The sequence below is a fragment of the Hyperolius riggenbachi genome, chromosome 5, assembly GCF_040937935.1.
Source record: "Hyperolius riggenbachi isolate aHypRig1 chromosome 5, aHypRig1.pri, whole genome shotgun sequence".
Taxonomy (NCBI): Eukaryota; Metazoa; Chordata; class Amphibia; order Anura; family Hyperoliidae; genus Hyperolius; species Hyperolius riggenbachi.
In genome coordinates, this window is record NC_090650.1 from 231,656,908 (window position 1) to 231,684,394 (window position 27,487).

The 27,487-nt window shown below is 42.3% G+C and overlaps 1 protein-coding gene and 2 long non-coding RNA genes across 4 annotated transcripts in view; 2 read left to right on the plus strand and 1 right to left on the minus strand.

The window, feature by feature from the left end:
- LOC137517594 (uncharacterized) overlaps positions 1 to 4,000 on the minus strand; it is a 98,914-nt gene extending 94,914 nt beyond the window's left edge. The window contains exons 1-2 of the long non-coding RNA XR_011020585.1: positions 3,916 to 4,000; positions 635 to 900 (exon numbers count right to left, since the gene is read on the minus strand). This is a non-coding gene — a long non-coding RNA (uncharacterized lncRNA). The remainder of the gene's footprint in view (positions 1 to 634; positions 901 to 3,915) is intronic.
- Positions 1 to 19,645, plus strand: part of LOC137517592 (uncharacterized) — a 61,540-nt gene extending 41,895 nt beyond the window's left edge. For both annotated transcript variants that reach the window (XR_011020582.1, XR_011020583.1), the window contains exon 3: positions 19,377 to 19,645. This is a non-coding gene — a long non-coding RNA (uncharacterized lncRNA). The remainder of the gene's footprint in view (positions 1 to 19,376) is intronic.
- On the plus strand, positions 6,892 to 9,077 carry LOC137518260 (uncharacterized). Its single transcript, XM_068235873.1, has 4 exons — positions 6,892 to 6,984; positions 7,224 to 7,416; positions 8,665 to 8,892; positions 8,986 to 9,077. Exons 1-4 carry the CDS (start codon positions 6,892 to 6,894, stop codon positions 9,075 to 9,077), a joined length of 606 nt encoding a protein of 201 aa, XP_068091974.1.
- Positions 19,646 to 27,487: the final 7,842 nt, after the last annotated feature.

Sequence of the window (27,487 nt, forward strand, 5' to 3'; positions counted from 1 at the left end):
GGAGCGCACTTTGGAACGCGGAAAAGGTAAGTGATCCCCGTCCGTTGCCTCTTAAGCTATACGCTGGTACTTAACTATTTACAGCTGGAGGGGAGCACAGATCGAAGGACCCAGGTGAGGGAGGGGGCCCCCCACCCACGGGGGGGGGGTTTAAATTTTGCCTCAGGCGGCAAAAAGTCTAGGGCCGGCCTTGTGTGCTGGCGACATGCTGCGTGTCGCCAGCACTGCGGGGGGTATAGCAGCGCGCAGGGGGGTCTTGGAGGCACACCATGGGGCAACAGAGGCTGGTGTTAGTGTGCACAACCAGCCTCTGTGCTCCACTACGATAATTAAATCCCACCTTGGGTTCTCTTTAAGCCCCAGTTAGGGAGTTACTCTTTTGAGGATTTTCACGATTTTCTTGTCATTTGTTGCACACCTGAGGAAGAGCTGGGAGCTCGAAAATTTGTGTGTGTGTGTACACTGTTGTACTAAAACAGAGCAGAAGTCTTGAAGTTCTGCTATACTGAAGTATTATACTGCAATTAAAAGAACTTAAAGTAAACGCTTAGTATTAGGAAAAGGAAACTAGCATAGCCCTGGATGGGAAGTAAAAACTCCTTAGAAATGTTAAAAATAATGTCACTACAAATACCTTTCTCTGTCTTGATCATGTTTGATGTAATTTTGCCATCTTAAAATGGAAGGTATTTGTAATAACTGCAACTGTGGTTTCCCGTGATGAATCTCTGAAAATGCAAATCTTCTCTTTCTAGTATTTCTGGGTCACTATTAGCTGTCTGGGTATTCCTGGTGCAGTTTAATTTGCCTTTCAGTTGCCCTTTAAATGTAGTGCCCCTTAGGAACCCAGGGGCTCTCTAAGTGCAAACTTTGGCGGTATTCCTTAGTGTGCACTTTGTTCTATAAAATATAAAATGTATAAAAATAAGCATAAAACAATGAATATTTATTGTAAAACATTACTAGCATAATTATATATATGTCCAGACTAAAAAAATGCACACATTGAATTCTGTCCTGTGTATAGTATATATTTTATAATTTAATAAAATTAATTATTGTTTCACATCTAACACACTGTGTGGTTAAAGGCATCATATATTTTATTCACAGTTTCAAATTATTAGTCAAAAGTAGTTAGCAATAAAATCATTTTGTGTACTAATGTCTCATTGATCATGTGATACTAAGCAAGCCTTAGAAGCAGAAAAAATGAGTTTTACTGACAGACTAACAAATGGGTAGTAACAAATTTGTAAAGCATGACTATGTTCTGAAACACCACAGAGGCATTGCTAGAATAATATCTAACATTAAATAAAACTGACACATTGGGAACTGTACTAATGAAGCAAATTTATAGTCAGGAAAATGAAAAGTTCTTAGACTATAAATCAAAGATAAAAGATATGGTTTGGAAATTTACAGATAATGAATATTGATATGATACTGGAAAATGCAGCTACTTTTTTTTCCTAATTCAATAAAATATTTCTATCTTTTGCCATCAGTCATTTAGATTTTTAATGGCACTTTTTATGGTCTTTATATGTTAATGAGTAAAATGTTACTAGTGGGTTATACTGTAATGTATTTTACTGTGCCTCTGTTAAACTATGCCTTTCAGGAAGCAGCAAAAAATATATTTGTGGCTGTCAAGTTGGTCACATGGGACAGGTGACTAGTTGGTCAGCTCTTCTACTGAGCTTATCAAGTCTACCTCATTTAGAAGACTGTTAACCCATGGTGGGTGAGAAAAATGGCTGAGTATGAGCTACAAGAACTAAGAGCATTTTCTCTGTTCAGAGACAGACACAACCATTGGCCGTACTAATCAACTCCTTATTTGATCGAAAATGGACAAGGCAATGGCTACACGTTTATAATACATGCTTGACTCTCATAAACAATAAGGAAATATCAAATATGTGTACCCATAATATAAACTTACTCTGCCACTGCAAACAAAACATCTTAAAGGGAAGATCTGAGGAAAAAAAAGTTCTACTTACCCGGGGCTTCCTCCAGCCCCTGGCAGCCAACATGTCCCTCGCTACAGTTCGTGTCCTGGGGTCCCCTCCATTGCAGATGCCAACCTCGGCAGGTCGACATCTTCTGCACTAGCGCAAGTGAATTGTTTTTTTCCACGATAGTATTATTATTATTATTAATTGTATTTATAAAGCGCCAACATATTACGCAACGCTGATAATCATGCTCTAGTCACCACCAGCCACTATTTAATGTCAATAAGAGCTTAATAAAATTTCCAGTTTACATTTTACATTTTCATGATATCCTGCCAGGTTTTTCCAAAATAGTATACTTCATTTGGGCTTCACAAACACTCATTTGGATCCAAAAACTAGTAGTCTGTTAATTTCTGGTCCCAGGCCAGTTTATTAAAAGCTGGCAGTTAGTTACTAAAGGGAATAAGTTTTAAGTTAATTAATGCTTGAATACCTTTACTAACCCCTGTGGTGTATAATGAGAGTAGTTATTACTGTATTTTATTATTACTGTATGTTAATATGCAGATGGTTTTAAACATCCTGAGTGGCTTGAAATACTGGCAAATGAGAGCACATCACTGGGGAAAAAACTGATTGGCTAGACTTCTGGACAATAAAAGTATTTAAATAAAGCAAATGTAAATGTCTCTTACTTAATCATGCAGTAACTTCTAGATATTGGCTAACTGTTTTTTATATTTTTTTCCAAAACTACAGAAAAAAAGATGACAATTTTCACTGTAAATTGTATAAACTATACTATTATCTGACATTCATCTACAAGTAAAATGTTTACTCTGTCATAAAATGTTACTGGTATGTATGACTAATGTTACACTAATAATAACTCTTTTAGTGTTTTCAGAGATTATCCATTTCTTGGTGGTGCTACAGTATATGCCATTTCACCCACAGCAGAAAAGCTCTTGATTACAGCATTGTAATTTAGGTTATCTACTTTGTCTAATAATGCAGTCCAAATCAGTCACACCGTCCAGCGAAGTAATCCAGCATCCAATGTTCCAGACTTCTTGAACTGAAATATCCTGTCATCAGTAGCAAGGCTTTTTATTGAAGTTCTGTATAGTAGTGGCTGGATAGTGTACTGGTTAAGGGCTCTGCCTTTGACATGGGAGACCAGGGTTCGAATCCTGGCTAGGTCAAGTACCTATTCAGTAAGGAGTTCAAGGCAATACTCCCTAACACTGCAGGGTGGCCTCTTGAGCGCGTCCCAGTGGCTGCAGCTCTTGAGCGCTTTGAGTCCGACAGGAGAAAAGCGCTATACAAATGTTCGGATTATTATTATTATTATTATATACAATCTGGTAATTTTAGGCCTGCTAGGGATCTCCAGGTGACACCATCATGTAAAGTACTAATTATGATAAATGATGTCACCCACAGATAACCTAAAGTTCTCTTCCTGCATCAATGGATACTGTGCATTATCTTCATTGTCTATTGTTCCAGTGCTGGTTAATTTACCAGTTTTATGTTTTTATATTGTGATTTCCTATTATTAATTGTTTCTTTTGTAACTTGTCAAATAAAAATGTACCAGTATTGGTGATGTCTCAAAATACACATTAATTATCTATGTATTTGTACTTGTGTTGCTGGATGCCCTGATTCTACAGTGTGCTCAAGTACTCATGTGTCTATGCTCCCTCCTATTTATTTTGTACTATATAAATGAAATACTATAATAATAATAATAATAGTTTTTCTGAGATGTTCTTAGTTATTGATAACTGCAAATCTTGTGCACAGATTTGCCACTGCACTCATAGACACATACCCCCAAAAATATTTCCCAATGCTTTTGTATAATGTATGGGATAAAGACTACAAAGGAAAAGTCTAACATCTGGAGATAAGCTATTACACTTATCCATATTCTGACCTGGTGATGACCCCTGTGGATCCTATGGTGTCTTTTGCTGCCATCCTTGGATGCTCTCAAAGATGGCTAAGATGTTGTCCTTCTGCCCTCCTCATCTGTTGGACAAGCACAAAGACCAATGATATTTAAACAGTGCTCAGTGCTGTTTGTCTACAGCCATGGCATACACCATGCCATTACCTCTTGCCTGACACTCTTGCCTGTCATTTTTGCCTGCCAATCCAGTCCTGCCAGTGGATCCTGCCAGTCAAATTCTGTCATTTTTGTCTGCCTATCCAGTCCTGTTGGCATGCTAGCTAGTCTGTCAAATGCCAATCTTTCAGTCGGTTACCGGTCCCATCTGCCAATCAGTCTGTCATCCACCTGTCAGTCAATCAGTACTAGCCGTGCCTATTAGTCAGCAGCCAGTCTGTTGGTCCATTTCCAGTCTGTCAGTTTGTACACCAATCCATTTATGCACGCTAGTCATGTCTGTGCAACACTTTTTCCTGTCTGTACCGTCCCCCCGACTTGTAGGGTTCACCCACCTGTTGTTCCCATTATTGGTAGGACAACCCTGGTAGTCATGACCTGGTGATCATTAGGCAGCTTAATAGTGGAAAGTGGCCCGTGGCCCGTCATCCTTTGAGGTATGCTCTGGTGAAGATTTGTGGTCACTTAGACTCCACAGCTTGGGAGACTCTACATCTACCACTAGTGGTTGAATCATCAGGGTGCTGATTTTAGTCTAACACTTTTCCAGGGCTTTAACTGTTTGATTAACAGGGATATTGAAACTGCTATAAGTATATTTGCAGAATATTATGCTACATATAAATGCTTAACCTCCCTGGCGGTTAATTTTTTTTTTACAAATATTGAAAAAAAACTTTTTTTTAAATTTTTTTTTACCAGAGTGGTAGCTACATGAAACACCACTAGAGGGCGCATGTGGCCCTCTAGTCTGATCGCCGCCGGCAACAATAGCAAACAGGGGAACGCGTATATAACGCGTTCCCCTGTTTGGCTTCTCCTCTCGCCATGGCGACGATCGGCATGACGTCAGGCGCACTCAATCCAGCCCATAGCGCTGCCCGGAACTCATTGGTCCGGGCAGTGCAGGGCTCTGGCGGGGGTGCCCTCTTCTGCCGCTGCGTGCGGGCGATCGCCGCAGAGCGGCGGCGATCAAGCTGTGCGCGCAGCTAGCAAAGTGCTTGCTGTGCGCACAGCACTTTACATTGTGAAAATCGCCCCACCAGGGGCTGAGATATCTCCCTGTGCGGCATAGCCCGAGCTCAGCCCGAGCTCAGCTCGGGCTTACCGCCAGGGAGGTTAATGCACTGTAGAAAGAGGACCTTTAACAAAATATAATAGATACAGATGGTCAAGGAACCTGATTCCCAAATGTGCTGCTCTGCAGCATACTTGAATAATCTCCTTGCTCTATTTTATCATTTTAGCTCTTAAAACACCCCTCCCCCCCCCCCATACACACACACAAACACACTGAAAAACACCATGGGCTCGATTCACCAACCGGCGCTAACTGTTAGCGCCGCAGCGCTAAGCGGCCGTGCGCGCGAAGTTTTGCGCGCAAACTTTTGCGCGCACAAAGTTCATCGCTGATCGCGATAACTAAAGAATTCTGGTCGTCGCGCGAACTGAACACACATGACGCGGAAACTGGTCGCGGACCACATAGCGCGCGTAATACTTTATGTGCGTTAAGCATGTTCCCCTGCGCGCGATGTGCATAACGCGGTGCGCGCGCTGTGGCGCACTTGCTATACACAACTTCCAGGAAGTTACAGGAAGTTACAGGAAGTTACCTATTTGCAGAGGGAACCTCATGCAAGGTGCAGCATGCAGAGATTCAGCCCTCGGGAGAGAGTCTATTTGGCCACTGTAAGTATATATCGTTTATGAGTGTATATTATATATGTGTGTGTTGTCCTGTGTGTACATGTGTTTGATTTCATACTGTATTTCAGGGTGTGTTTACAACCTGTCTGTAGCACAGAGAGTTGTTTGTTAAGATGCTGTAATGTGTTCATATTCCCTTTACTGTATAGGCCATATGATTGTCACTGTGTACATTGCAAATCTTCTTGACAGTGTGCATCCCAGCAGCATCTGCAGTTTGTATACAATACAGATGATGTTGTTCTTTAGGCTGTGATGTTGTAAATACGTTTTTTTCCAAGCTCCTACTTATGACTACAGACATGTTATGGTCCTTTTTAAAAGAGCCAATGCAATGTAAACACTGTTTGAATTTTTTTAAGCACTTCCCCACTGAGGGGATTTTCCCTTGAAACACCAGGCATTTTTCACCTTGCAGCGCTCCTTCCATTCATTCATCTGTAACTTTATTATTACTTATCGGAATGGAATAAACTATATCTTGTTTTTTTCACCACCAATTAGGCTTTCTTTAGGTGGAACATTATGGCAATTTTTTTTATATTTTACATGTTTTTTAAAGGGAACAGCGTGGAAAATGTGGTTGACAAATCTTTTAATAGCACTTTTGCTACATTTTAGTTGTTAAATAATGCATGCTACTGTAATTGAAACCCCTGAAATGGATTTGGCCATTTGTCCTGGTTATAAAACCATGGAAATTATGTCCCTAGCAGTGGCCCGAGTGGCCAGCGGCGCGCATGAGCGTGGCCATGACCAACCAGGAGAGCCGTCAGCGGCGTGAGGTGCGGATATCGCTGTCCCTGGTGTTAACATGGTGGCAAAAAGGGATGGAGATATCCACACCTATGGGTGTAAAGTGGTTAAGCAGACTGAAGTAGCAATGTTGTAGTCCTGGTTTGGCCACTGTGAATGTGTGATTGGCACGTAATCTCATTCTGACATTCATGACATGATGACATGTGTGATGGTGGAAGGTCAGGTAGCAGGGTTGTTTTTGGCTCACAGGTGTAAGGAAGTGTAAACAGATATTTCTGAGAATGCAACACCGTTCACAGACTAACAGAGTGGACCATGGTCTGCAGAGTTGGTGCTGAGAAGGGCTTTGACAAAAGAAAAGCCATACAGAACCCCCTGCTGCTCACTTATAGCAAGATATTTGTATGTGTAAGGTAGTGAGGGCATGAGGCCTTATAGATGCCACTGGACCTCTATCAAAATGCTGACAATGGATTATCAAGTAAAAATTCATCTTTGTGAGTTTCGGGTTGACATGTATTAGTGATTATGATGGGCTAATTGTCACACATTTCATACTGTTTGAGCGTGATGACAGGGTTATTGTTTGTAGCTGTACATGGAAACTGAAGTATGTTTTGTTAACAAGTTGACATTTCTTGTTACAGACAATGCTGGCCTCAAATTATGATGGTCTACATGACCTTTTTGAGAAGCGGCGGGTCGTGGAGACCTTGAGGGGGGAGTTGTGGCAGCAGTTCCGGGCACGCCACTCCATCACCCAAATACAGCGGAGGTGGTCTGATATGAAGCGGAGGGACCGGAGATTTCTCCGACAAGTGAGGGATGAGCATGTGCCTAGTAAGTAATGTCCAGATCGTAAAATGTATTTAGAAATTTGTTTTTGTGGTGTGGGAGGGGGGGGGGGTGTGGGTGGAGGGTTTTGAAAGCTCAGTTTAATCATGATGTGTGTCACTCCTTGTGTAATTATTTAGTTCTGTATGCTTGTTCTGGGATTGTGTAGCAAATATTTGTCAAGGTAAGCAGGCACAGAGCCAGGCAGAATATTGTATTGGCAACAAATTGTTCACGTATACGTGTAAAAACACATGTATTCATTTTTCAATAGGTGGCCAACCTCTTGTACCTTACAATGTCACAAACCCCTATTGCAGGGCTGAGTTGTATTGTTTTGTCAAGATTGATACCTACAATCCCCAAGCAAGCATGCATATCTGCTTATAAAAGTGTTTGGTAAACTGATGTGCCTCTTTTTACATTATGTTGTGTTATGTCAGTAATGCAGTATAGTCAATAGGACTGATACCTTCAGGCCTAGGACACACCATCAAGTGTGATTTAGAATTGACGGACAGATAATTGTGTTCTGTTGTTCTGTGCTGTCCCATACCCAATTTCAACAGTGCTGTTTTCATAAGCATAATTGTCACAATGTTTGTTTGGCATTAAAAAGATCTAAACAACTTCACATTACAAAATGGCCATTGTTATGCAAAAGACACAGTAATAACAACTCATGCCAACTGTTGCAGTGAGATCTTTATAATTTTATTTAAGTTGTAATATATTTTTTTATGTAGTAAAGTACTTTCACAGTTGTGCTGTGTAAAATACCACTGTTGAGTGTGTATGTGCCTTCAAGGGGCAGGTAAGTCTGTTGCATTTCTTCACTTTTACTCACCTGGGCCTTCCAGCAGCCTCCTGCAGCTGTATTGTGGCCACATACACTAGCTCCCATGTTCCTGGCCCTGGTGGCAGGCACTTCAGCTTTTGACAGGAAGGGAATGCAAGTGAGTATTCACATTGCCGCCCACAATAGCGCACTCTATGGTGCTATATGCCATAGCAGCATAGAGGGCGCTATTGTGGGTGTGAAAGCAAATATTTAAGTTCCCTGTATGTCGCCTCCTGTAGCCAAAACCGCAAGTGGATGCCAGCGGGGCCAGGAGTGGCCATGACCACAATAAACGGTGATGGAGTCGCCACAAGACAGCTGCGGGGGGCTGCTGGAAGGGCCAGGTGAGTTAAATGTTTATGGGGAAATAGAGTTAAGTGCCCCTTTAACATCATGTTTGAATTTCTCCATAGATGCCAATATGCCACCCCAGCGACACCGGGGTGGACCAAGGCAGGAGCCATCCCAGTCGGAGGAGTCTCCGGATCAACCACCTCCATTGGATTTGGGTGATCAGGCAAACCAGGCTCAGGAGGAGGGTGCCGGACCACCAGACTTGGTCCCTGAGGCCCCAGATGCTCCACAGCAGCAGGTCCCCCAGCCAGCACAAGCTGCTGCACCTCCTCGACCAAGACCCAACAGTAAGTGGGGACATTATTTCTACTTCAATACACACTTGCATGCTTAGCATTTTTGGAACATCAGTGGCTTCATTTTTTGTTTGTGTTTTACAGGACGTGCGGAAGTGCAGGGCTTGCTGCGCCAGCTCGGCCAAATTGTGGGGTCTCTTCAAGAGGCACTACAACATCCTGATGTGTTGGCTTAATTTTTGTGTGTGTCTGTTGACGCTTTTTCTTTGTTGGCCAGTGGCCATATGTTTCATATTTTTGTTTAAAAAAAAAAAAAATACAAATGTTATAACTTTTTATTTGTCTCATGATTGTGTATTTCCTTTGAAGTTATAGTTTTAGAAATGTGTGGTGGATTGAGTAAAGTTAATTGTGTTGTGTTGGTCATGTTACTGCCACTATTGACTTTATTCAATCCACTAAAGTTAGCATAAGAAACATATAATGCTGCAAGTACAGCTTAGGAAATTTCTTTGAGGCCTAGAAAGTGACCATGCAGACCATTTGATTAGTAAAACTGGGTATGTCACCAGGAACATAGTTACAGTCTACACATATGCTTGCATGTGAGCCTTCTATATACACAGAAGTGCTTAATTTTCTTGTCAGCATGCATCACTTTGTTGGTTATATTGATGTAAAACTTTACACTATGGAAAGGACTCGTAATGCATAGGAGATACCATCCAAGAGTAATGTACTGTTTGGTGTATATTTGAAAATTAGCTCAATTATGAACACTATTAATAAGGCTCAGTAAAGAAAGCAATATGAAGTCTATAAGGATGTGAAACAAAATTATTTATTAAGTAATTGCTGAAGTAAATCGTTTTGCAATTCTGCAGCATCGGCCAATCTGCCGTTAATTAAATTGTTGCGCTCTTGCGCATCAGCCAAACGGCCTAATGCCACATTTTGGCCTTCGGCCACACAAGCCAATCGGCTTAATATATTATTTTGCCGGTCTTGCACCGCGGTCAATCGGAGCACAGCAGCTCGGTGCCCTTCCCCCACTTGTCTTAGTGTCGAAACCAGTTCCCGGGAATGGGCATTGCCTTCAGCCAGGTCCTCATGCACGTTTCTCAGGTGGTCGTCCATGAGCCTCCTATAGTCAGATTGTGCCTGGAGGAAGTGGCGTGAGTGCCACCGATCTGAACTGTATTGTTCCCGGGATTCGTCTTCTTCAGCTGATATTGAGGAAGGGCCAGAAGGAACATTTTGGCCTGCAAATTGTTCATAACTTATGGGTCTGGGCGAGGATATCCGCTCTGTGCTGTGTGACGTCTCAGACATGTGCTGCACAAACTCTGGAGCTTCACATTCATGTTGCTCCTCCCGAGTAGTCCCCACAGCTATGAAAGTAATGGAGAAGATGGTAAGTTCATGTTCTCACTAAAAACAAGGTCATGGGTAAACATTTCCACACTCACCAGATACTTCTTGCTCAGTTATGGGCTCCAAAAAAATCACCACTTGCTGGTCTTCATCAATGTTACCTATGAAAAACATGTGCGTTTAGGGCCTGTATTACATTAATATAGAGTGCATTCAGATTTAGAACCTTAAAGTGGAAGTGGCATTAATTTTACTATACTCTGTTTCTCTTACCTGGGGCTTGTGTAAGGCCCCTGCAGGAGTCCGTTAACGCACCACAACTGCTGAAGCCTCCGCTCTCCTGCTCTGTAGCTCAACTTGAAAGTTGAGGCCAACGCCGCACTGGCAAGGGTATCTATTCTTGTGTTCCACATCGGCAATAGCGGGGAACACAAAAAAAGGATACGCCTGGACAGAGCCACGCAAAGCCAGTGGTGCGCCGGCAAATTAGCAAAATAGCTGGTGGTGGCAAAACTAATGCTCGTTGAGAACAAGTGCACGCCCGGCAGCTGGAGGCTTGTTGAAGCCACATGTACTACTCAAACTTTCTAGAGATATGTCTTCCAGTTCCACTTTGTACAAAGGCACCGGAAATTTATTGAACAACATCAACAGCATACGATGTTTGTTGGCATTAAAAGCAATTCATTGATTATACTCAACATGGACGATGGGGATTTCATTTGATGTATTTAGGCATTGCACAATAATGTCAATGATTGTAAACCAAAGACCCAACGGACATGTTGTATTGAGTATACTCAATTACTTATTTATTTTTTTAAAAAATACAATACAAAATACCAAAAACATTCTATGCTCTACATGTTGGATGACTAATTTCTGCATGTGTAGTACATTTTTCGGAATGATTCTAGGCCCATCTACAGGAGCTACATATTTGCTTATGTTTGACAACATTTTTGGATTGTAACCCATGTCTGTTCAGAATTGGATTAAACTCCATTTAACAGTGCTTTGAATAATCTACCCTTAAAGGGACTCCGAGCAGTGGAGAAAATATGGAAAGAAGCATACCATTTAGAAGCTCTTTTTTTCCTCTTTACAAGGATATGTAAACCTCCACCCTACGCCTTTTACTCTTCCCTATTTTTGACAACAAATGGCATCACAAACTATTTACATAGCTAAAAACACGTTCAAAAAAAGGCGTATGGCGGTGTTTTATATATATTGTTTGAAAAAGGATAAAGCTTGACAATTGGTATGCATCTTTCCCTAGTTTCGGCACTGCGAGGAGTCCCTTGAAAAAGGAAGTGTTTGTAAAATTGTACGATGTGCAACTAAAACAAACTATAATGAGTAACAAATGAATAATCCCAAAGCTGTAACATAGTGGCGGACAAAACTAGGAATGAAAAATGTTACATTACCAACAGATTTGTGAGGTCTCCCTGTCTACATAGGGGATTCTGAGCATGGCCTTTAGTCTTTACAAACAAATTGGGGTTAAAAATAGTGTGAAAGGAGGCTGCCCTGACTCGCTAGAGCGGAACTTTGCCGTTGGATGGAGCAAAGGGAATTGACTAAGCCATTTTACAAATAAAGGCAACCCTGAGAACCCCCCTATTAGAACATGGGATGATGCACAATAATGCGGTAATCACACATTTAGAGTAATTACTGTAAGGAACAGCAATGTAAGACCACATTCATTTTTACCACTTGGTCTCATGAAGCAATGCACTTCTTCTTGTAAATGGTACTATTTTCACAACATTTCCACGTTAAATATCACACGCACATCTGGTTAAAGAGACACTGAAGCAAAATACAAAAAAATGATGTAATGAATTGGTTGTGTACTATGTATAATTACTAGAAGATTAGCAGCAAAGAAAATATTCTCATACTTTTATTTTCAGGTATATAGTGTTTCTTCTAACATTGCATCATTCTATAATATGTGCAGATTACACAACACTCAGCATTAAAAATGAGTATTTCTGAGCAGTCTGTGAAGTAATGACCTCTCCTCTAGAAGAGGAAAAGTAAACCGTTCACTTACAGTTTAGATAATAAAAGTCAAATAACAGGCCTTTCCACGACTAACTTATTGGGAGAGCTTAATGGCTTGGTTGCATACAGATAACAACTGGAGTTTCTCTACTCTTCCTGTAGTGTAAATAATTTTACACTGATGTATCTGATCTTAAGGTTTGTTTTCTGAGCTGTACTACACATACAAATCATAATATCCTCATTTTTTTTTCGCTTCAGAGTCTCTTTAACTGCAATGGTTTTAAAAAACAGGAAATATGCCATCCAGCATCTCAGGAGCACTTCAGCTCCGTACCTGTTACATATGAACCACAAGTACAACACTCACCAGTATCTTGTGCTGCACCTTCATGGATGACCTCTTGAGCTTGAAGGTCTTCAGCCGCAGAATCCCCTGCACTCTGGCCTACAAGAATGTATAATATGAAAGAAGGTCAATATGCCATTCAGTATATCATTATCACGTCAGCTCCGTATATGTTACATATGAACCTCAAGGACAACACTCACCAGTATATTGTGCAGCACCTTCATGGATGACCTCTTGGGCTTGAAGGTCTTCAGCCGCAGAATCCCCTGCACTCTGGCCTACAAGAATGTATAATATGAAAGAAGGTCAATATGCCATTCAGTATATCATTATCACGTCAGCTCCGTATATGTTACATATGAACCTCAAGGACAACACTCACCAGTATATTGTGCAGCACCTTCATGGATGACCTCTTGGGCTTGAAGGTCTTCAGCCGCAGAATCCCCTGCACTCTGGCCTACAAGAATGTATAATATGAAAGAAGGTCAATATGCCATCCAGAGCATCACACACACACACTTCAATTTCACTAGGTGCAAATGTCCTCATTTCCACCAACATAAAAAAAAAAAAAAAAAAAACCTGTAGTTGCCGTCACATCAGAAGCAGCCTCCGCTAACGGGGTGGTGGCATGCCTGTGTCCAACAAAGGCCCCCATCGACCCAGACGCACCCTCACCTACAGAAATATACAAGAAGAGTGGAAATTCATAATTGAAAACTAGTCTTCACATAAGAACCATAGTAAAAGGCATGTTACAGTTCTTTGGACATTACAACTACAACAGCTTCATCAATTACCGCCTTCCGAAGCTGATGAGGTGTTAGGCCTGTCCGCATCATAGCCCCCACGAATGCCATGAAGGGCGGCGGTCCGAAGGAAGGGCTCCAGCAACTCCTCATAGTCGCACAAATTGAGAGATGCAGGTGGCCCACCACCTGTACCGGTGCAGGGAAAAATAATGCAACATACAATTACACATACATTCTAACATTACCACACCAAAAAACCTTTATTGCAAGTCAAAAAAAAAATATACCCCGTTGTCTCACTGTCATACTCATCCAATCTCAAACCTACTACACACAAGTAAAATGGTGGCTTCATTTTCATTGTAACTTCAGTGGCAAATTGATCTTTGTCAACATGGGGAATTATGTAGCTACCCATCTATCTGCCTATCAATTTAGCATTGTTGAACTAACCACAACAGATCCAGAAGACAATGCACCACAGATAATGAACACTCTCTACCAGTACTTTACAGACAATAATATTATGAACACACATCTAATGCCGGCCATACACGGTGGCGAGGGAGGATCATCAATTGAGCATGATGGCTCAATTGATAATCTGCGACATGTGGCATACCCTGCCGGATTCATTCTGCTCTCAATACCAGCAAGGAGGACAATGGGGAGACACAAGTGCCTCATTGGCCACTCCCACGGGGAAAAGCGGCAATTGATCCAGACGCACTAGTGGCAGGGTTGCCAAGTCATCCTTTTAAATACTGACACATCTAAGTTATACAGGTTCTGGGGCTTCTCACACATAATCAGTGCCTAAACTGCATCTAACTAGACTCAAGACATGTATAATTCATAAGTGTCCGTATTTAAAGGGATGAGTTGGCAACACTGAGTAGTGGGGATGGCGCATCATCGAGCGGCGCCCTCAATTCACCACATAAAATGTGCCGTGTATGGGCAACATAACAGAGAATGTAAAAAAAATGTCAGGGCAATTTGTATGTTGTGTACTAGGCATTACACATTTAAATCCACTGGGCAGGAGCACACTTGAAAAATCCGGTGTTTGCACTAAAGACACAATATTAAGAGCATGCAGATTTTTGGTGTGTGATTCAGACAATACTGCAGTCTTAAACTTCTGCAGAAATCATCGAAATGGTATTGTTGAAATACAGTTGTGGTTCCTTTACAACAGAAACAAGCATGTTTATGTGTGTCCACTTGGCTGATGCAACAATCATTTTGTAAAGATGTTGGTCATGCATTTTTGATGTTGGACTATGGGTAAAGGCATTACACACATTACACCATGATAGTCAAGCAATTGGTATTTTTTTAACACCAAGAAATATGGCCACATGCATAAGCCTCTTGCTTCGTTTGACCTTTACAAGGCAACATCTATATCACTGTCAGTGTATGTTTGCAATCCATGTAAAAGTGAACTGAAGTGAGAGTGATATTGTGGCTGACATTTATATATTTGGCAAAAATGCAAGTGGAGTGGGTATTCTTCTGAACTTTGGGCCTGCAGTACTATCTGAATCACACCAGGAGTAAACATGCAGCCACTCAACACAGGAAAGCATTAACAAAGGAAAAACAAATTAAAAATGATGCTTGTTCAGGGTTTAAAGCAACAAGCATACAAGCCATAGGATCAGAAGGACTGCCTGGCAACTAGCATTAAGTAATAAAAAAAAAAAAAAAAAAAACCTACAAAACAAATGTGATTGCAGAGACAGTTGTGGCCTAATATGAGTAGCCACATCACTCCAACTTCAGTTGTGCATTATAATACATTTGCTCATGCATATGTGAATACAATTACATTATGTAATAAAAATATACACACTTACGCATATTGTCGCAAACGGCTGAGCTTCTGCCGCAGCCTTCTTTTGATGTCAGCAAAGCGCTTACGGCATTGCTCTGCTGATCGTTGCTCATGGGCCACATCCCGCACAGAATCGCGAATGATCCCCCAGAGCGCTTTCTTGGTCTTAATATCCGTCTTCCCAGAACGCTCACCATACAGCTCTGCATAATGGGGCAGCACCTCCTGCACAAGCACCAGATTCTCCCCCTCTGAGAACCTTAGGGCCCTTACCCGGGATTGTCTGGTGCTTGGCCGCTGCGATGTCCTGTGGCTGCCGGAAGTATGAGGCTGAGGGCTGAGCCTGTGCTGGCGCTGAGTGGCAGCTGGAGGATTCCAGCTGGGCCTGCGGCCTCGGGGACTCCGACTCCGGACACCGCCACGAGCCTGCCCAGCGGCCTGAGTGCGGCCACCACTCTGAGCCTGCCCAGCGGCCTGAGTGCGGCCACCACTCTGAGCCTGGCCAGCGGACTGAGTGCGGCCACCACTCTGAGCCTGCCCAGCGGCCTGAGTGCGGCCACCACTCTGAGCCTGGCCAGCGGACTGAGTGCGGCCACCACTCTGAGCCTGGCCAGCGCTCTGAGTGCGGCCACCACTCTGAGCCTGGCCAGCGCTCTGAGTGCGGCCACCACTCTGAGCCTGGCCAGCGCTCTGAGTGCGGCCACCACTCTGAGCCTGGCCAGCGGACTGAGTGCGGCCAGCACTCTGAGCCTGGCCAGCGGGCTGAGTGCGGCCAGCACTCTGAGCCTGGGCAGCGGGCTGAGTGCGGCCACCACTCTGAGCCTGGGCAGCTGGCTGAGTGCGGCCACCATGCCCATGTGCAGGGGGACTCGGGGTCACTGACCGAGTGGCAAGCACTCTCCCACTCCTCCGCAATTCCTTGCTCCTGTCTTTCTCCATCTCTACCCACAACCCCCCCCCATCTAAACTAACCTTTTATACTCACATTAAACAAAACAATTGGAAACACCAGCTAAATTCACTACACCTGCACGCGTAATGATTTTCGCGCGCAAACTAGGAACACAGCAAGTTAACTGTCACATTCTATCTACTTACTGCGCGAAGCGCCGTATTTACCGCGCAACGCGCGCACTGCGCGCGTCGCTGTGTGCGCGGTGCACGCGAAGCACAGCGTTCGCGGGCGCGTTGCAAAGCGTTTTGCGCGCGACACACTTTGCGCGCAATACGATCGTGCAGGTCTGCATATCGCGCGACTTTGCGCGCGCAAACACCTAGCGCGGGATAACTGCATTAGCGCCGGTTGGTGAATCAAGCCCCATGTTGTTTCCTCTCTCTCAAATAGAGTAGTAGTTGTTCTTGCAGCCACCTTGGAGGCCAAAAACATTGGGCAATTACCTGCCAAGTAAATATTTGAATTTCATCCTCTGTATGAGACAGAGGCCTGGAGTAACTGACATGCACCAGGGTAATAATATTAATTTTTTGTTTGGGTAAAGCCAATCACAGTAGGACCAAATGAGATAATGGGTGCCATACTGGTGGTGCAGGATAGCTGTGGTGATGGCCATAGTGAGTGGACATGAGTCCTGGAGTAACTGGCATGTGCCAGGGCAATAATAAAACTATTTTTTTATCCATGGTAATAACAATAATATTTTTTATGAATATAGCCAATTGAAGAAGGACCAAATGACATTCTGGGTGCTGTGCTGGTGGTAGTGCAGGAGAGCTGTGCCTGTGGCCAGCGTGGGCATGAGGCCTGGAGTAACCGGCATGCACCAGGTTAATAATATATATATTATATATATATTTTTTAGAGTAAAGCGAATCAAAGTAGGACCAAATCAGATACTGAGTGCGGTTCTGGCGGTGGTGCAGGATAGCTGTAGCTGTGGCCAAGACAGACTTGAGGCCTGGGGTAATTGCCATGTGTCAGGGTAATAATGTGTAATGAATGTCTTACACATCCATGGTGTAACTTTCTGATATCCTTGCCTCGTTCATTTTTATAAATGTCAAGTAATCAACACCGCCGTGTGCTAGGTGACTTTGTCACAATCCACCCAGTTGTGCCGTATCTCCATTCAGACAGAATGTTTGAGGCAGAGCAAGTCAAAACAAAAGATTGATTGCAAATTGTGCCAGCTCTTTCCACAGGTCAAGCCTGCACACCCAGAGGTTCCTCCCTCCTCAGAGTGTCCACAGTGATCATTAAACAAAGGTACTTGGATACCTGATGTTCTAGGTGTTCACTGAGGGTGGATCCAGAAGCACCCTGTTGAGGCATTGTACAGAAGAAGGACCTCTTATCAGACATGATTGGCACATCACTCTTAGCAGCAAATTGCCCTGTTCTTCAAGGAGGGGGAGTGTAACACATGAAACTGGGTTTTTCACAATGTCAGTACAGCAGAAGTGACACCACTTTTTATTTGTCAGATAACAATGAAAAAAATGTAAATGCTAGCACAGGGTGATGATGGCAATATAACACACTAGTGCTTGGTAAATGTGATGACACTGTATACAGGCCTTGTGTGTGGTCAGAATTATTCCCTATAAGAACTATTGTGGTAAATAGTAGTGATCTGCAAGGAGCAGAGCAGCTACAAGCAGCTGTAGAGCACTGGAACAAAGTAATAGCTGTAGAACACACTTATACAAGCAGCTGTAGAGCACTGGAACAAAGTAATGGCTGTAAAACACACTTATACAGGTTCCTCTTGAAATCTGCAGCAGCAGCCAGCCGCTCCTCTCCCTACACAAAAGTCTAAAATACCGAATGCAGTATTTTCCTGACAAGATTTTTTCCCTGCACATCCTTTTATGAATTGACCCCATTGACTACAGGCAGAGTGCAAATGGCCACTGGGATTGTGCCTTTTATTGGGGGTAGTTGCCCAGGTGGTAATCCTATCTGATTGGCAGTCTTCTCCCATGTGACTTCAGGGTGAAGAGTCAAAAAATGACACCATAGAAAAGAACAGAGAAGTTTTGAACGTCCTGTGTAGTTCACGTTACCTGTGAATGGGCAAGCAGGGACCGTTCGCTGGGAACTGTTCTGCCATCCCTATGTAAGAACATCTTAGATTTATTAAGTCTTTCTAGGAAGAAACGGCCCGATTCCACTGCCTGAGTTTTTCTCCCAAGTTTTCTCCTAGGTGATATTTTCACATTATAAATAAAATGCCTTTTAAGCCACTAGCAGAAAATAATATACTAAAAGAAAAAATTTTGACAGTACCTTTTTTTTTTCTAATTTTTTATACTTGCAGAGTGCAAAATATATTTTAAACAGAAGATGAAAAAGTATCTCCTAGGAGAAAAGTGACTTGGATCGAGCCCACAGACAGCAGAAAATATATAAATATTTTTTGTTTTTATTTTACAGTGGTAAGGGCCAGAACCCTTATCATTTTATTGCCTTTAATTTCCTGTCCCTAAAACTTCTGTGATCATACTAATGGTGGTCCCGGAGTCAGGAAATGAGAGAAAATCTACCCAACTAGGACACAAACAGTAATCAAAGTCAAAATCAGGTTTTAGTCCTTTTCAGTGCTATGCAAAACATGAACAGAGAGAAAGCAGTTCCATTGGCCCTTTGTTTACATGTAAATATTATGCTGCTTTTTCTTTTCTTCAGATCTTTTGTTCTTAGGAAGCTATTGATGGGTACATAAAAATACTTTTCTTGTTTTCTTTTGTTTACTTACATTAATGTGAAAAAGTTACAACTTAGCAGTTCAATCATCAGAACTTTTGTGCTAAACCAAAATATGCATTTCTTTTTTCAACTAAAACGTCAGCTGATGCAACTGTTATATCACATTTTGATATCAGGGTCAAATGTAAATGCACTGTGTAAAAAGAAAGAATGTATTATAAATAATAATGTAAGCGAAAGCTAAAATGATCAGTTTCATAATTTGAAATGTTAAGTTTGCTGTAAACGTTTTTTGCTGCAATTTACAGCTTTTTTCATCTCTTAGCATAATAAATATATACACATAATATAAGAATGTTTAATTTTTAACTTCTTGCTTTGAAATACACATTTTTATTTGAACTAGATATAACAAATGAATGCAGCATGGATAGCACCCAGAATACCCAGTTGATAAAATGACAGCAAATGCTGTATGACTTGGCTGACAATATATGACACATTATCATTTTTTTTCTCTTTCAGAAAGAACTTGGGTGCTTTTGGATATCATTAACTTCCCAGCATGTGTTAACTTTTGACAGAAAGATGCAGACACTTGTCCAACTATGACAATAGCAGTCCATTTGGTTTTAGATAGATATGATGCATTATAAAAAAACACAAATGGAGGAACATGAAATATGAGGCATTATGATCCTTCATGTCCATTAATTAAAAGTCCAGAATTGATTAATTAACTTACTGCAATTTTAAAATTTATAAGGTGTTTTTTATTTAATTTGTCATGCAAATCATGGAACTAAAAACAGCCTTTATTTGGTAAACTGATAGAAAAACTGCAATGCTCATGGCATATTCTCCATTTTCTGGAATGTTATTAAAAGTTTAAAGAAATGAGCAAGTCTCAAATCTTTTAATTCATACCATTATGAAATTAAGTAACATTAACCAAGTGAATATCTAGTCAACAGAAAAAAGAAATAATTAGATCTCTGCAATAAATATGCATATCTTTGTGAAAGTCCTATTTCATAGTCAGTACAAGGAAAAAGTAAAATAGTTTCATCCATACACATCTCTACGAGTATGTCCTTAAGTTTACATAACCTAAACATTTATACATACAGATTATTTATTTCTAGCAAGAAAAGGTGTGACCTATTTTTTAATCAAAACGGAGATGTCAGTTGTTCAAGGTAACTATTTGGAACTTTATATAATCCAAACTATGTGTTTGTGTATCAGTTTTCACAAAATACTAAAATGAATATGATTCCTTGTGCAGTAATTTATCCCCCTGACACAGATACCCGACATTTAGGTATATATAAAATAGAATGTAATGAGGCCCCAATAAACCCTTGGATAATAGAAAGACAAAAGAGATTGAGAGTCCCAATAATGTGGTGGTAAATTCGATGTGGTAATATACTTACAAACGTAGGTTACCACTGTGATAGCAGGTGGGGAGATTAGACCTGACCCCACTCAGGTAAGAATGTTGCTCTCTGTAGATATGAAGAAATGGGGTAGCCCCCTTCCACCAGGGTTGGACACACATAAAGAATAGTTGGTAAAACAAAGGCGTCAGATAAGGATAAAATAGTTAAAAACTGTTTAACAAAAGGAGGTAGTGGTGGACTTACCTCCCATGGATGGACTCAAGTTGATTTAAACTGAAAAATCGTTTTACTCAAGAAAACTCTGATATATAGCTCCAATATAGTTTCAATCGACTTTTGAGTCCGTTTGTGAGAGGTAAATCCACCACTACCTCCTTTTTTAAACAGTTTTTAACTATTTTATCCTCATCTGGAGCCTCTGTTTTACCAACTATTCTAAACTCCTGGATAAATGCATGGCCTTTCCATGGGCTAATATAATCTCATCTGTAGGGAACATTATTTTTAATTTTATGAGGCAGACAAAAAAAAAAAAAAAAAAAAAAAAGATATATGGCAGGAGACATAAAAAGAGAACAGGGACAACAGGAGCCCAGTATAGTGTAGTATTCTTTTGTAATGAATATAAAATAAATATAATAAATCCATACTCACAAACCTGGGTTGCCTAGAAAAGCAACCACTCACTAAGCGTGTGTGTGTGTGTGTGTGGGGGGGGGGGGGGGGGTACAATCCCTGCTCAGCCTTTGCTGGCCCTGTTTGTGAGGTTGGTCTGTCTCCAAAAATTATATTTATGTAAAAAAGATCATAAAAATCAACCTCACAACAAAAGTGGTAAGAAATGATGAGGTAAAAGGTGCCCACTATGTATAAAATAATAAAAAATGCATTGTCCTGTGTGTTGTTCTAATCCATTTTACTTGAGGCATACAATAATGTTGTGTCAGAGGCAAGCCAACACTTATTTTTTCTTTTTTATTAAGTTATACATGTTGGGTGCATTCTACTTTATATAATAAAGAAAAATTATAAGAGACATGAATTGTGATGTCAAGCTGGAATTATCAATTCTAAACATTGTAGTTGTTCTCCATCACCATTTATCTTCAAGATGCAACGCTGTCCTAATATTTTTGTCCAGACCTTTTTAACCCTTAACCATGTTTTCCATCAGTACAGTATATCTACGTCCTCTGTGACTTCATCCAAGCCATGAGGACCTAGATATACAATTTGGACTGGTGGCACAGCTGTGCACGATCAGGCACACTCAGCTGCACCACTAATTGGTCTAAGGGAAAATATGTTCCCTTAACCGATTAGTGACCCCCCCCCCCCCGCACAAGAATGATCACCGATGTAGCCAAAAGCGGTGATCATTCATCTATCCCCCTATGTGAGGAGATCGCTTGTAAATCCTGCAGGAAGAAGCCTGTTTCACTTCTGCCTGTTCCAGCGATGATCCTGCAGTAGCAGCGTCTATGTTCAGCTCTACCGCCAGCTCTGTACTGCCCCATGCATGAGTCCCGGATTGATGTATTCAGCAGTGCAGAGCTGGAGCTGAACACAGAGACTGCTTCAGGTCATGACTGGAACAGGCAGAGTTCAGACAGGCTTCTTCCCCAGGTTTTACAAGTGATCTGTGCACGGAGTGGGAGGCTGCCTAATAGGGGAGGGAAGCGCTGTAGATCTGGCCATCTAAAGGTGGATATATAATTTATAGGGGAGGGAACTAATACCAGGGGAATGTCTGGCTACCTATTCTTGGGTGGAGGGGGGTAATATCAGGGACACATCTGGCTATACTTGGGGGGACCTAATACCAGGGGAACATTTCACTATATACTGCAGGGGAGTAATTCCAGGGGCACACCTGGCTATCTATATGGGCCGGGGGACCAAATACCAGGGGGACCTAATACCAGGGGCACATCTGGCTATCTGTTATGGGGGGACCTAATACCGGCATTATATCTAGCTACCTGTAGTGGGAAGCTAATACCGGAGGCACTTCGGGCTACTTTTACTGGGGGGGGGCACCTACAGTGCTGCCTATAATTATTCATACATGGCAAATTTTGACTTAAAGTTACTTTTATTCAAGTACTTTTTGGATAGGTGATAATAAGATGATGCACAAGAGTCATTATTGTGGGAAAAATCATTTTTTAGTTATTATTTAAATTTGAGCAAAAAGTTTCCAGTCCAAAATGATTCATATCCTTCACAAACTGTCACAGTCTGTGAGAAAATTCAAAGTTCTATGCCATTACAAATAGTTCAAGCTGTTCTAAAGCATCCTAATTACCCTGATTAATTGGGAATAGCTGTTTTAATCAATTCAACAGGTGAAAAACAGCAGCTCTCTGCAGTTGGTTTGTGGACAGTCATGGCTAAGACAAAGGAGGTCAGTGAGGAGTCAGGACCTGCGGCTGCGCATTGTGGCTGCTCACAAGTCTGGAAAGAGCTACAAGGCCATTTCTAAATGTTTTTCAGTTCCAGTGGCTACAGTGCAAAGTACCAGTATTATAAAAAAAATACAAGATGTTCTGCACTGTGGAAAATCTCAGAGGATGTGGTCGAAGCCAAAAGCGATTGCTGGCCAGGAGGATAGTGAGAAAGGTGATAAAGAATCCAAGGATCACCACCAAGGCGATCCTGGTGAATCTGGACTCTGCTGGTGGCAATGTCTCAAGGTAGACAATCCAATGAACACTGCACACTGCTGGGTTCCACTGATGCAGAACAAGGAGGACACCACTTCTCCAGATAAGGCACACAAAAGCTTGCTTGGCCTTTGCAAAATGTTCATCTGGACAAAGAAAAAGACTTCTGGTCTTCTATGAAACGAGAATTGAATTGTTTGGTCACAATGATGTTTCCTTCAGTTGGCGTAAAAAAGGAGAAGCCTTCAACCCAAAGAACACCCTCCCCACTGTCAAACATGGTGGTAGGAACCTAATGCTTTGGGGTTGTTTTTTCAGCAAATGGTCCACCTAATCACAATAAACGGCACCATGAAAAAAGAGTACTACATAAGGATTGTATAACTATTGTTAGCAAGGCCAAGACCCACATTGGGCTGTAATGCTGGAAGAAGTGTTGGTCAGATATCACTCTGCCACTCAGTCAAATAGGCCCACATTTTTTGAGTCCATTGAATGGTAAATTTGAACACCAATTAAGTCAATAGAGAAAACATTTGGGTCAGTTTTCTGTACTGTGCACAGCCTGTTCAGCCTCCAAATACATTTAAAACCAGGAAATACGGGAGGGGGGGGGTGTGTTATGCTACTGGCAAGAGCACTAGTGACCTACAGTGCCAGCTATTAAAATAGATTAAAAAAATACATTTGTATTTTTCTTTTTGCCAAGAAGACCTGTTGTGTTATGTGCAAAAAACTTTTGTGCTTGGTCAGTTTCGCTTCCACTGTTGGGCACCCCTGGCAGCAAGCTATTATTTAATACAGATCTTTTTTGATATAATTTAGGTAGATATGCCACACTGCCTGATTAACTCCCCGGATCATATTATGAGGAGGCGACTAGCCCTTTTCAGGCAGTCTTATGTGCTTACACTGATTATATAGCCTCCCTCTTATGTACATATAAAAATGTCACATTGTAGTCTTTATTCCCTTTCATGGGATGAGTCTTAGCAGTACACCCCTAATATGAAGTATGCTTCTTTTGTTTAATTTGAGGATGTGATGGGGTATCCCACATTGCTCCACTGATCATGGGGGTTTCTTTTAAATTTCAGTGTCACCACATCGCTCAGCACTATCTGCATCCCATGGTTGCTATGTAAGTAACCTGGGCCACATCATATTACACTTTGCTTCCTCCTTTATCTCTTCCGTCCCCAGTCTGGATCATGTGGAGCGGCGTGACGTCATTGCCTCTCTCCTCCTCAAGCGTCTACTGATTGGCTGATGTTGGTATGTAAGTGTCGAGTGAGTGAGCATGGCCACGCCCCCAAAGAAGCCAGCAAAACTGTTGGGAGCCGCTCTCTCATGGGACGTCATGCCGCCCTACTACATCAGTGTGGCACAGGGATGTAAAATTGCTTTCACCATCCAGCCTGGCATGTCGCATGTAGTTGCTACCCAGGCTGCCACCTGCAATTCCGTGTCCCTGGCTGAGCACCCTGATTTTGGATTGTGATCCTGACAATGCATCCTTTGATCTCTGGTGAGACATTTCCATGCCAAATTCATATGCACATGCAGCGTTAATGCATATGTTACGGCCAGAACCTGAAGTGTGGCCACTTCGCGTTCTGGCCAGCCACTTCGGGTTCTGGCCGGCCAATGTGCGAACTGGCCGCTGTGCTGCGGCCAATGTTCGAAACGGAATGTTTCCCTTGCAAGATTAATGTGTTTTCTGGCCGTCCCTGGCCAAATGTTGCAAAAGTTAGGTAATTTTAACGAAATGAAGCCGGCGGCAATTAGCGGCTGAAGCCGCCGGCTTCAGCTATCTCTCCTCCCCCTGCCTCTCTCTCTCTTTCTCCTATGGGTGCTGCGGGGGGGGGGGGGGGGGGGGGGGACACACACGAGAGTCCCCCCAGAGTAGTTTGTGGCTGCAGGGAAGCAGAGCGGGGAGGCTGCAGACATCGCTTCTGCCAGCACCCGCTCTGCAGAACGCCGCGAAGAACGACTCTGGGGGACACATGTCTCCCCCCCCCCCCCCCCCATCTGGCTTCTATTATTGGGGAGGAGAGGAGGCAGGGGGGAGGAGAGAGAACGGAAGCCGCCGGCTTCATTTCATTAAAATTACCTAACTTTTGCAACATTTGGCCAGAGACGGCCAGAAAACACATTAATCTTGCAAGGGAAACATTCCATTTCGAACATTGGCCGCAGCGCAGCGGCCAGTTCGCACATTGGCCGGCCAGAACCCGAAGTGGCCGGCCAGAACGCGAAGTGGCCACACTTCGGGTTCTGGCCTTAACACATACATTACCTGCTGCTGAACTTAGTTGACTAACTGTGTTTTGCTATTTTGTCTGCATAACTGCTGTGTAGCTCCTGCTTTGCTTCAAAAGCTATTAACTTTGTTTCCTTTTGAATGGATTCTGGTTTTGAGCAATATTGCTTGAAGAAAAATCAAGATCTTTGGAGTTGATGTAATCATCTGGATCCTAGGTCTATCTGGATCCTAGGTCTATCAGGACTATCGAAAAGTCAGGGGTGATGAAGAGCAGGAACACTGGCCTACAATGCCAGATATTATTATAGATAACAAAATACACTTTGAATTGTTTGGGCACGAAAGCCTGCTGTGTTAGGAAAAACTGTATTGCAAATCCCTCGTCCATGGGGTAGCTCACTTGGTGCCCACTGTAAGAGGCTTTATCAATGTCATAATTGTGCATATTGGTTTTCTTTTACTATAATGCGGTTACCAAAATTAGCCACCAGATGGCACTGCTGGTGTTGAAGGACATAACTAAGCTTTATATACAGTATATACAGTGGGTTGCAAAAGTATTCTGCCCCCTTGAAGTTTTCCACATTTTGTCACATTACTGCCACAAACATGCATCAATTTTATTGAAATTCCACGTGAAAGACCAATACAAAGTGGTGTACATGTGAGAAGTGGATCGAAAATCATACATCATTCCAAACATTTTTTACAAATAAATAACTGCAAAGTGGGGTGTGCGTAATTATTCGGCCCTCTGAGTCAATACTTTGTAGAACCACCTTTTGCTGCAATTTCAGCTGCCAGTCTTTTAGGGTATGTCTCTACCAGCTTTGCACATCTAGAGACTGAAATCCTTGCCCATTCTTCTATGCAAAACAGCTCCAGCTCAGACAGATTAGATGGACAGCATTTGTAAACAGCAGTTTTCCGATCTTGCCACAGATTCTCGATTGGATTTAGATCTGGACCTTGACTGGGCCATTCTAACACATGGATATGTTTTGTTTTAAACCATTCCATTGGTGCCCTGGCTTTATGTTTAGGGTCATTGTCCTGCTGGAAGGTGAACCTCCGCCCCAGTCTCAAGTCTTTTGCAGTCTCCAAGAGGTTTTCTTCCAAGTTTGCCCTGTATTTAGCTCCATCCATCTTCCCATCAACTCTGACCAGCTTCCCTGTCCCTGCTGAAGAGATGCACCCCAAGCATAATGCTGCCACCACCATATTTGACAGTGGGGATGGTGTGTTCAGAGTGATGTGTAGTGTTAGTTTTCTGCCACACATAGCGTTTTGCATTTTGGCCAAAAAGTTTCATTTTGGTCTCATCTGACCAGAGCACCTTCTTCCACATGGTTGCTGTGTCCCCCCATGGCTTGTGGCAAACTGCAAACGGGACTTCTTATGCTTTCTGTTAACAATGCCTTTCTTCTTGCCACTCTTCCATAAAGGCCAACTTTGTACAGTGCATGACTAATAGTTGTCCTATGGACAGAGTCTGCCACCTGAGCTGTAGATCTCTGCAGCTCGTCCAGAGTCACCATGGGCCTCTTGACTGCATTTTTGATCAGCGCTCTCCTTGTTCGGCCTGTGAGTTTAGGTGGATGGCCTTGTCTTGGTAGGTTTACAGTTGTGCCATACTCCTTCCATTTCTGAATGATCGCTTGAACAGTGCTCCTTGGGATGTTCAAGGCTTTGGAAATCTTTTTGTAGCCTAAGCCTGCTTTAATTTTCTCAATAACTTGATCCCTGACCTGTCTTGGACATGTCTTGTGTGTTATTTGGACTTCACGGTGTTGTTGCTCCCAATATTCTCTTAGACAACCTCTGAGGCCCTCACAGAGCAGCTGTATTTGTACTGACATTAGATTACACACAGGTGCACTCCATTTAGTCATTAGCACTCATCAGGCAACGTCTATAGGCAACTGACTGCACTCAGATCAAAGGGGGCCGAATAATTATGCACATACCACTTTGCAGTTATTGATTTGTAAAAAATGTTTGGAATCATGTATGATTTTCGTTCCACTTCTCATGTGTACACCACTTTGTGTTGGTCTTTCATGTAAAATTCCAATAAAATTGATTCATGTTTGTGGCAGTAATATGACAAAATGTGGAAAACGTCAAGGGGGCCGAATACTTTTGCAACCCACTGTATAGGCTAAGTACCTGATGTGGTGAGTGGTCTGAGACCACAAGTGCTGGCTCACCACCGTGAGCTGTGTTGCCAGCCTAATTTTATTGTTGGCAACCCACTTCATACACCAGAGGTGTTTTCCCTCCCTTTGTTTTGAAACA

Bases quoted from the DNA above. Each gene is read 5' to 3' on its own strand.
- LOC137518260 (XM_068235873.1), top strand. From the start codon at position 6,892: ATGGTCTGCAGAGTTGGTGCTGAGAAGGGCTTTGACAAAAGAAAAGCC. The intron at 7,417-8,664 runs GTAAGTAATGTC...ATTTCTCCATAG, and splicing joins GAGGGATGAGCATGTGCCTA to ATGCCAATATGCCACCCCAG. The intron at 8,893-8,985 runs GTAAGTGGGGAC...TGTGTTTTACAG, and splicing joins TCCTCGACCAAGACCCAACA to GACGTGCGGAAGTGCAGGGC.